We start from the raw sequence: 11,060 nt of genomic DNA, 5'->3' as shown, positions 1-11,060 counted from the left end.
AAAAAAAAAAAAAAAAAAAAAAAAAAAAAAAAAAAAAGAAGGCCTCTAAGGAATAAAATAATACATTTCATCTCTCATGACTTCTTGAATATAAAATATTGTCTCAACTTTTCCACGTTGGTGCTTAAAAGTAAAAATATTAGCAATAACGAGGCTGGGAGGTACCTTAGTGCCCAACATGCAGCAGAAGGCCCTGGGCTCAGTCTCTAGCAGGCTAAGTAATACATGAATACTCCCGTGTAATAGGGCTGTGGATGTAGCTCAGTGGTGGAGAACCTGCTTAGCATCTTGCTCTGCTCACCAGAATCAACAGCAGCAATAGTAACAGCAGTAACAAAAACAGTAGTCTCTCATCCAATTTTCAAACTAAATTGTGATGTTTCAGTAATAAAGGCAGAAAAAACGAATTTGGCTTATCTTTAAAACATAAAAATTATTTCCTCATTGATATATAGTGTAAAAATTTTACATTCTGTTTCTACTCGAACTAAATTGTAGGTAAAAGTGTCAATGCGTTGTCTAATTTCAGTGTGTGTTTTTGCTCACCTATCTATTTTCCAATTTGATATGCTTTCCTTATTTTGTATATTTTCCCTTAACAGAATGAATTTCAGGATTTGTCACTAAATTGGACAAAGACATTTAGTGATTGTGGTGGAGCAGGGCGAACCCAATCGGCGTACAAGTTATCTGGTGAAAGACAGCGGCAGGGCCACGCTTTTTATTGAAATGTAGACTATGTAGAAAGAAAACTAATTAAATCAAAGAATTTATATAAAGGCTCTCCTGTACAATAGTGCTCCACCTCTGTGGCTTTAACTTGAGATTGATTGTTAGTGCTGTATTTGGGACTGTGATTTTCGTCAGAAGCACAATCAATTTAGTATTTTAAACTACTAAGGGTGTGAAGTCCTCTGAGCCTGCGTATCCTTTTGCATAGCGAGTGGTATGTGTTATTTATTCTCAGATGTTTGCCCTTAACGGTTCATTGTTCAAATAGTTCTAAAACTCCAATTTTAATTCATTTGTGTTAGAAATTAGTTTGCTTAAAGATTAAGTGCAAGTAAGATATTTTAAAGCATAATTTAAAAGCACTATAGATGACTTCTACAATTAATTCCTACAAATACTGAAAAGTAAGGAACTGGGTTGTCTTTGAAAAGAAAAATCTGTTTAAAATAATGTGTGCTTATATGAAGGAGTTTATTTTCTAACATTTACATATTTTAAGACAGATACATCTCAAAATTTCAGCAAGAAAAAAGTTTTTTAAAGCCTGGTTAGTGTGTTACTTTCCTTTAGTTATCCTTAAGTAGAGCATATTTTTTAAAAAGTCTCCCAAAACATAAAGCTGGCAGTTTCCCCCTAATGTCACAAAGCTGTAACTCTAAGGCCATGGTACAGCAACTAATAGAAATCCTTGGCACACGTTGGTTACCTAAGGGAATAATAGAACTATTTGCTGGAGTCATTTGGCAAAAGGACACAAACATATGGCTTTGGTTTATATTCAGCATTGCCAATTGTACAAAGTTACAGGATGAAGTCTACAAAAGCAGTGACAACTCAGAAATTAGCAGAGAACGTCAAACTACATTCTCCTTCTCATAACATAACCAAGTGTATCTCAGGTCTACGATTTCCTCCCTTGTCATACATTTCCCAGTGACTCTGAGAAAATTCCCTTTGAAAATCATCTCATCTTTGGGTAACGTGTATGCCTGTGGCCCTCAGGCAGAGCTATTTCCCTGAAAACTGTACTTAATCCGATAATGGATTAAATCTCTTTTTTCCTTGAGATTTTGGTGGGTGGAGGCAGGGCCAAGAAGTATCCTTAACTCAATTTTACATACAGAATCAAAATACAGTGCAGTAAAAGGTGTAGAGGAACAGGGTTGATATCAGGAATAGTATGCCCTAAATAAAGGATGGGAATTCCAGAAAATTATAAATATTATAATTATAAATGGTGTAAAAACCACTTTTTGTTAAAATATAGATTTTTTTAGAAAATTACCTTTTGAATGTACTCCTCTGCTTCCAAATAACCAAAGATGTATAATAAGAAAACTAGAAAAGTAAAAGAAAGTAAGAGCAGAGAAAAACACGCACTTAAACATTCTACTCAGTATTCTCTGCACATCAACATTCTCCTGTGTTACTGTTACAGCTCGCTTCCCCCAAATATGTGCTGTGTAACAGGTGAACATCTTTGCTGCCATTTTGGGCTAATGCAAAGCTGTGTTTAGGACAACTGAGGCCAGTGTTGTCAAAGAAAGGGCTCTCAAGGTCAGATTCTTTGTCCCTCAATCCTGACCAATCTCCTGGTAATCTACCGGCACAATATAGTTGTCTCATTTTTCTGGGCTTAGTTTTTCCAGTTTCCTAGGTTTCTCTTGTCATTTAAAAAATCAGTTTTGAGAAGGAAGCATCCTTCGAGAATAAAGGATTTCTCAGGAGCACCCAAGGACCTTTTCTTAGCGGTCATAGAACTTAACCTCACCATCACTGCAAGTTCCTCAGGACTGAAAGGACCCCTCGCAAAAGTAATGTGATCCAACACATAAAGCCACACCATTTCAAAACAAGAGCACAGGGGTATCTGGTTAAGATGGGAAATGGCTGAAGGTGGAAGGCATGAGCCCTTGTTAGGAATCCCTACAGGAGATATCAGCTAGACGGTAGTAACTGTATAAGGATTTTCGGAGTGCCCTCAAAACATGGTGATCACCATGATCTTTTGTACAAATATTAAGAACCTCAAGCCTCCTTGTAAATACATACTACAGGTATGCCAAGTTTCTTGTGTAGGGCTCTGTTGAAAGCAGAAAATGAAACTTCAATACCACCAAGAGATTTGTTCTACTCAATTAGTGAGAAATGATTGTATATTTCCTTGGAGAGTTAGGGAGTGTTTTTATTTATTTATTTCCATTAGGGTAAAGTAAGGTTTTGGGTGAAAAATTAAAGGGACCTAAATCTTCCCACATGCCAGTGAGTGGCTTGCATAAATGAAAGCCAGTCTGAGGGGGAGTCCTCTGTATCACTCCTTGAATCTCTGCCTTTCACAAAGAAGCAATTCTGAGGCTTCCTCTTCAGCCAAAAGAAGGTACCAGATCTGTTTATTGCCCCTGATGTAAGCTCCAGTAAGAAAAGACGGTCTAGCACAAGTAAGTAGAAAGTCACTTCGTGCCTCTCTACATAGGTTTGTAAATATAGAAAGATGTTGAATGGGAGCTTTCTAAATTCAATTTAATAGTTAAAATTTAATTTTTATCATCCTTTTTCTTCTTAATTGCATACATGTTTATTTCCATTTCTGATTCTTACACATTTTTCTTCCAAATTTTGGTTCTTGGCCTTCTTTATTTTATAAATTTCCTTTCCTCTTGCCATTTCTCCTTGTTTTTACTCTTTTCCCTAGAAAACTAGAACATGAAGACTTTTTAAAAGCTCATGGTTTTATTATGAACCACTAATCAAAAATTACTTTTTTCTCATTTCTATACTAATATACAAAATATGTCTACCCTTGTAGATTCAACAGGACTTTTCTTCAGGAGTGATACAATTTATCTATAGTGTTTTTATCTCTATGGTTAAGTAGATTGTCAAAGCCAGGAAGAATCCACTGCAGGAATCTCAAAATGATATCTTTTATTGTTTTCAACCTTCAACTATGAAATGAAGTGTACAAAAACCCTAAGCAATCTGGAGTAAGATAGGTTTTCTAAAATAAAATTTTTGTTTTGAGATGCAAAGTAACTCATCAAGTTTTACAAAATGCACTGTTGACTTTTGAGCAGTTTATAGAGCCTGGGCAGTAAAGATAATGTCCTTTTCCAGTGGAAAATAATAAAATTTTCAACAAGAGTTAGAACATTCTGTATTCCACATTCCACATATTTCTAGTATGTGTTATTTAGGTCACTTTCCTGAATCACATAACCACGTGGCTCTACCATAATTCTATAAGAATTAGAAAGAATGATAATGTATCCCCCACCCAGCTCTCAAGACATACAGTAAGGTAGGCCCATGGCCTCTATGGTCACATGTCCTAAACCAGGTGCTCACTGAATATAAGGTTTAATTTTATGAAATTAAGTCTACCCATTGGCAATTTATTAAAGTCCATGGGAATAAAGCCAATGAAGAATGTTTAAAACTTTCTACTCCCAGGCCCAAGGCTCCAGAGAACAAAACAACTGCTTTGGGTTTTGTTTTCCTTGTTACTCTTTGTTGGACTGTTTGTTTTTCAGTGCTGGGATCAAACCCAGTGCTTGGGCATGTCAGGCAAGTGATCTACCACTGGGGGACACCCCAGCACACAAAGATCTCTTCTTGAATTGATAGGGATGAGGAGAGAGAACCACCCTGTAAACGTTAAAACACCCTACTCCTGAAAAGAAAATCATATGGGCTTTAGGTTTCCAATATTTTCACTCTCCAGCGAGCCAGAAGAGGCGATGAGACACTGAATTTAGAGTTGCTCTGCAGATGTGAAGGAGACTGGGAGGATAAAGCAGGCAGCTTGTAAATTATGGCCTTGATCCATCTCACTCTGGCAACTTGGTCCGCAAGTTAAATTTGCAAACTTCATTTTACAAATGAGTTCTCAGTTTGTCAGGTTTTAGATGTATATGCTACACCAACAAGAGAACAATAGCTCAGCAAAATACACTTATGAGACCAGCTTTCCAAGCACAGTCAAGAAGAGGCCCATGAATATTTATGCATCCTTTCCAATGACTTTAATGGAGAGGCGGCTGCATGGGGTGGCAGCAAGTCCCAGACCCTTGGAGAGTGAATCGCAAAATAGAATTCAGTTTCAAGCTATTAGGGAGAAGGTTGCATTTAAGTATGTTAGCGAAACTTTTATGTGTGCCTGCTGGTGCTCTTGGCAGTGCGTGCTGCAGTTTTGGTAAAGAAACCCAGGGAGTTCAACCTTCCCTTGCCTTTGGGGGGATTTTTTTCAGAGTGGCTGAGGAAGGAAAGTTAATAGCACCCATGTGGCAGGATAATAGACTCGGGTTGCGGGGATGCTCTCCCGGGGGAGTACCTTCCTCAGACATATTTGATGGGTTTCATCATTTTAACCCTCACTTGCTACTGATCTCTCTTAATCTAGTTATTCATGTGGCACAGGGAGGGCACTGTCGTGAGTTGAGCTACTTTGTATCCAACAGGGACACTCCTGGGAGGAGGAGGATTGCACAAGGCAGCGCTCACCATCTTGAGTAAACCGAGCCGTCCTAAGCTCAGGCCCTGTCACATCTGTCATAAATTCGTGTGGTTTTAAAAGAAAATCAGCAGGAAAAAAATCACCACTGTTTTACTGTTGTTTTCTCTTATTGTGCAGTTTTAAAATATTCATAACAATGAACCATTTTATTTAGACTAAAGCAACTGCTGTTCACCCAAAGCAGTGAACACTTTTTGTTTGCTAATTTAAAAAGCAGTTCAGAGATTGGGATGGTGTTTATTATGGAGTGATGACAAAAGAGTTCTGGTGGTTTTAATAGTTTTAGCTTAGGAGAGCTGTCGTTAATTTCGTCTGTAGTGTTGCAGGTGAAAAAATGCACAATGGATAAATAGTCTATATTGGTTTAACTGAACATAATATATAGTGTGTTCTGGGGTTGTTTGTCTCAATAGACTATAGTAATCAAAAGTAATGAACCTATTATGTGCAGGACCTTGGAGAGCGTCGAATGGCAGTAAAAGTGTGGCACATAAAAGGTTTATTAAAGGAAATTAAAGTCCATCATTGCCACACCTGCTCCCCTATTATAAGTCTATGGCAGGTCAGTGCCTTCAATCACACCCTAGCCTCTGAGAGCGGAGACGAGACTCGCATCCCCATGCAGTCACTCCGCCTCCCCGCCCGGTCAGGATTTAAGGATGAGCGCCACGGAGCGCGCCTTCTGCCTGCCTCTGATTTTCACCAAGCAAAACAACTTATTTATATTTAAGAATTCCTTCCAACAATGTGCAGAAGCGAATGAGACTAGGAGATGATGAACAACATCTAGTGCAATGGATGGATGTGGTCAGGTCAGAGCCTCTGAAAACAAAAGTCTTTGAAAGTCCCCGCTTCCCTTCGGGAGCTTAACATTTTTAGTGATGAGAGGACTTTGATACAGACACCCACAATTTCACCTTATCCATGGGAAGGAGTATAACTCATGTTCTTCTGGAATTCTGGGGTGCATGTAGGTCATGGTTGATGGTCAAATTTTCCAATGACATATTCTGGGGGAATGACAAGGGATTGCCTTCGTGTTGTTTTTTAGACAGGCAGTCGTTGTTACTAGCTTAGAAGTATACATTGGAAAGGGTCTAGAAATGTAGAGGACTCAGGGTGCAGTAAATTAGTTTGAAATCTTTCAGTGTGGCATTAGAGATTTCATCACCTTCACAAGCACTGCTGATCAATGCCAGAAGCGTTTTAATCACTAGACAACACTCGTGGACAAGGACATCTGCCCCCTTGTCGCTGTTCTCTCTGTTTCCAGCAGCTATAGATGTGATTCTAAAACTCGTGGAATGTGGGGGCAGTCACAGTTAGATGCCGGTAGAGCCAGGAGCCAATGCAAGAGCGTGGCGAGCATCTCTGTTTTTCACAATTACCTTCACAACTTCTAATTATGTGTTTTCATATTTTGGTCAATGTCAAAGGACTGAGCTCAGGACTTTGTGTTCGTGTTACAGATGGATGCAGAGGCTGAGGATCATACACTGCGTACTCGCTCGAAAGAAACGGAGGGTGAGTTACCACGCAGGTTCCAGGACAACGTGCCCATCACACCGTGAAAGATGGGAGTGCCAGTCATCTGTCCCTGGCGTGTAGTAACAGTGCTTACAACTTCCTCAGGGCTTCTTTCATTCTAATCAAACCAGGACACTGGCTCTTGGCATTGAAAGACAAAATGTCATGAACCAGGAGTAAGAGGACACTGAAAGTCCAAATGGTGTATGATGCTGATTTTTACAAAACGCAGTGCTGAGTAGATCTGAACATGGGGCAAAACATCCTAAGGCTCAACAAGGGAGGAACGCTGGTGGAGATCTTCAGAATGTGGAAGTGACCCTTAACGACCAAGGGAAAAGACTGAATTGTTAGTTTATTGCCAAAGCCGGTTTTGATTTTTATGTTATCTGGTTTAGTGACTCCCAATCTATACTGAGTTCAAGTAAAATGACGATGTTTGTTTTTGACTATCCCTGCTGGGAATTTGCAGCAGCTCTGCAAAGTAATGTTTGGAAGGTTTAACTTGCCGGTTATCCCTCTCTTTTTGTAACCAACAGATGGTAATGTAATATTGAAATATAAACAGGCCCTTGATGATCTAAACATCTGGAAAACAGGATTGACTGGCAATAACACCCCTTAAGGAAAATAACTTTTATTATAATTAGCTATATTTTGGTGACCCTTAAATCTAAGTGGAAAACTAGGTTTGTCATGTCTCTGAAAACACTCTGGAGAGCTGCCCCTCCTCCTCAGAGGCCATATTGCTGAGGAAGAGCTGAACTCTGGCTGCCTGCGTCCTCTGGAAGGACTTTGAGATTTACTGTTGGAAGTGGCTAACCAAATGGAATTTTTGAGACAAGGTGTTGCCAATATATATATGATCATATATATATATATATATATATATATATATATATATATATATATATATTCATGAATATATAGAGAAAGGAAACAAACTTTAATGCATTAACAGATGATTTTTTTCAATCAAAATGTGACCAATGGTTATCATTAGACATGATACAAAATTCAAAATTGCAGTACACAATGTGGAACTTTACTCGAAAACTTTGCTCTGTATTTTCTAGGTCTGGCTTATGTTACTCTGAAAGTGAACATATTATTTTTCTTTGCTTGTTTGTTTGCTTCAGTTTTTGAGGCAAGGTGTTACTCACTTTCCAGGCCAGGCTGGAGCTCTCTGTGTAGCCCAAGACCGGGTGACCTCCCCCAGCCTCCTACATGCTGGAAGGGTAGGCATACAGCAACACATCACACCCTGCTTTAAATTAACTACATTCTATTATCTCATATTTGAAATGTAGTGTTTCTAGACACTGAATTTTCATGCAGTGAACTTCTTGGTAGGATATGAATTTAAGAAAAGAGTTGTGTTTCATTTTTAGGATTAACTCCTGCCTGCTGTATATCAGGATTCTAAAGATTGTGTTTGAGTACTTCAAATCTTTTATATTGATGTCTCAAAACATACTACTCTATCATACTTTTAAAGTGTGGGGCTTTTAATTTGCAATTCTTTTTGGACTTTGAATTTTTTTGGAATACACATACACACCCTTAAATAGAGCCAAAATGTTCTTCTAGAAGAGAAACGACTGTTTCTCATGAAGCGTGAGTAATCTTGAAAACCACCTGTTGCCTCCCTCCATATGTTGCTTATCCTTGGTGTAGGCAGGTATTTATAAACACGAACTCCTTTAGTTCCCGGCTTTCCAGCCAGAAAAAACAAAGCTCTCTTTTCTGTAAGCTCTGCATTTGTAAAAGGTTGTTAATAGCGACATGTCTGAATCTTATTCCTCTCTTCCTGTGTGTAGGAAGTTTACGGAATAAAATCTTGGGGTTCATTCACTCAGCAAGGCCTTGCCAGTTTTACATGAACATTTGTTCCGTCTCACTCAGTATGTAACCTGGGTGACAGGTGTCAAGCTCTTGGCTAGCAGGTGGGAATTCCTGAGTTCTATCTCCAGCACTATAACATAAATCTTAATTCTTTTTTGGGAGGTGTATCGGGAATCGAACTCAGGACCTTGTGCTTGCCAGGCTATATCCCTGGCCCATCTTAATTCTTTTGAATAATTTCATATTAAAAATTAAAAGTAAGTTTCATTGTAAACTTCACACAAGTCCTTTTGCGTTCCTGTAACTAGCAGTGAAACTGTAAAGACAGGTATGTGAAGGATCTCACATTTCACTGCCAGGATCTAGTGCCACTCAAGTCAGTGAACACAGAGTGAGTCTGTTTGAGGACATACTCATCTGTCCCCTGAGCTCGAAAGGATACAAACAAGAGAATGGCCAATTTCCCCAGTGAAAAACCAAGTGGGCTCTGTACTAATCGTTTATTTTGGTTATTCTCTCTAAGTGGATGACAAATTTCAATCACCTGCTTCTTTTTTCTGTCCACAGTGCCAATGGATTCTCTAATCCAGGAACTCAGGTAAGGTCTGCCCTGAATTCCTTTTTTTCAGGTTGATTGGCTTTAATGATCACGATGATTTGTATTTCTCAAGCCTCAGAGTCCTTGTTTTAGAATAAAGGATAAGACAAAGGGCTTATTTCACCAGCGCTCTGTCCATACACGAATGAAGCAGAGAAGAGGACCAACCATATCCACAAGGATCCAAAACAATTTGATCTAATAGTCTGACCACAAAACACCACATTTTGCTGTAATGTGAGTAATTTCCCACTTTTCTTCATGGAGTGTGGGCTGCCATACACTTCCTATACACCCTGTACAGTTGGTTGGATTTTGCTCTGAGCCTTGTGAACTGAACTGTTATTGCTGATGAATGGATTACCCACTTCTAAGTTGACTACTTTTTTGTTTAAAACAATTAGGTAATTCCATATATATATATATATATATATATATATATATATATATGTATTTTTTTTTGTTTTTGAGACAGGATTTTGCTATGCAGTTCAGGCTGGCCTTGAACTCACTTGGTAGCCCAGGCTGGCCTTGAACTCACAGCAGTCCTTCTGCCTCAGCCTCCCTAGTGCTGGGATTATAGACATGTGCCAGCATGCCCAGCTATGTTTTTACCTTTACATCAGAAGATAATGTGGCACATAGGTTTTGTGAGTGGGTCCGTGCATTTCTACCTTAGATGCCATAACTCAATATTAATGCCTCATGATACTCTAAAAATTCTGCCCTCTCTGTTGCAGAATACATTCCAATTGAATTTTTAAATGGCATCTTTGTCAAATTTTAGTAAAGAAAAGTATGTTTTAAGAAAGAAAAACACATGCTTAAGATTAGGATAAAGGTATGTGCGAGGAAGAAGATGGTGCCCTTGGTCATTGTTTTGAGGCTTACGATTACAAATTCAGAAAGTTCCACTAGCACTGTTCCTTCCACCTTTCTAAAAACAGCAGTGACCTCTATGTGTTCCTCGGGGAAATGTTTGGAAAACGAAGCTTGTGTAACCACGTTCAGTACGCCTGCTGCTTCGGAAGCACGCCTTCACAGTTCCCCGACTTCCTCCTCCAGGCAGCTGTGTGTCTGATTCTCCAGAGCACAGGCCGTCTCACCTTCCTCCCTGTTGCCCGCGACCCCTTCCCTCACGGCCTTGGCCTACCTGTGCAGTGGAATACCTGTTAGAATTCAAGCTGATGCTCTTTTCCTTGGGAATTTTCTAGAAGAGCCTCTATGGCTCTGCCTGAGTTGTCAATATCCTCACTAAAAATTTTAATTTTTAAAGTACTTAGGAAAGAGTAGGATGCACCGTGCACATGGGAGCAAGATCAAACCGCTGAACTGCTTGGTTTAAATTCTTGCTTTAAATTTGCTGTCATATAGAATTTCTATCTTTTTGAGGAATTTATGTGCCTTGCAGAAGGGTCAAGCAAAGCTCAGAGTGATCCGTGCTTAAGATGTATCAGATATTTTCAGCACCTGTGATGCCTTCCCAGTGTGGCTGTGAGCACGGGGCCGACTCACCTATTGTCATGAGACTCACCTGTCAGTCATTTTAGAAAATCAGACCATTCACAGGCAAAAATTGGGACCCTTTTAGTGATGTGTAACTTGAAAAAAAAAAAACTTTTAAAGAATTAATGTGTATAAATTGACCTAAGAATAAATATATAATTCAGACAGAAAAAAAGGAATTGCCAGAAAGAAAACAAACTTATGAGTGAAATTTTTAATATAAATTTTTTCAGAAATAGAAATTTCGGGCTGGGGATTTAGCTCAGCGGCAAAAGCGCCTGCCTGGCAAGCGCAAGGTCGTGAGTTCGGTTCCTGGTACCGGAGAAAAACCAAAAAAAA

The 11,060-nt window shown here is 39.1% G+C and overlaps 1 protein-coding gene across 7 annotated transcripts in view; it reads left to right on the top strand.

Annotated features, from left to right (window-relative positions):
• Positions 1-11,060, top strand: part of St18 (suppression of tumorigenicity 18, zinc finger) — a 300,859-nt gene that overhangs the window by 196,064 nt on the left and 93,735 nt on the right. For all 7 annotated transcript variants that reach the window (XM_005396053.2, XM_013520260.1, XM_013520263.1 and 4 more), the window contains 2 exons: positions 6,715-6,769; positions 9,185-9,215. In XM_005396053.2, coding sequence (XP_005396110.1) covers positions 6,715-6,769; positions 9,185-9,215 — 86 coding nt within the window. The remainder of the gene's footprint in view (positions 1-6,714; positions 6,770-9,184; positions 9,216-11,060) is intronic.

The sequence above is a fragment of the Chinchilla lanigera genome, unplaced genomic scaffold (genome assembly GCF_000276665.1).
Source record: "Chinchilla lanigera isolate Chin_1 unplaced genomic scaffold, ChiLan1.0 scaffold00053, whole genome shotgun sequence".
Lineage (NCBI taxonomy): Eukaryota > Metazoa > Chordata > Mammalia > Rodentia > Chinchillidae > Chinchilla > Chinchilla lanigera.
This window is presented reverse-complemented; position numbering and strand designations above follow the sequence as displayed.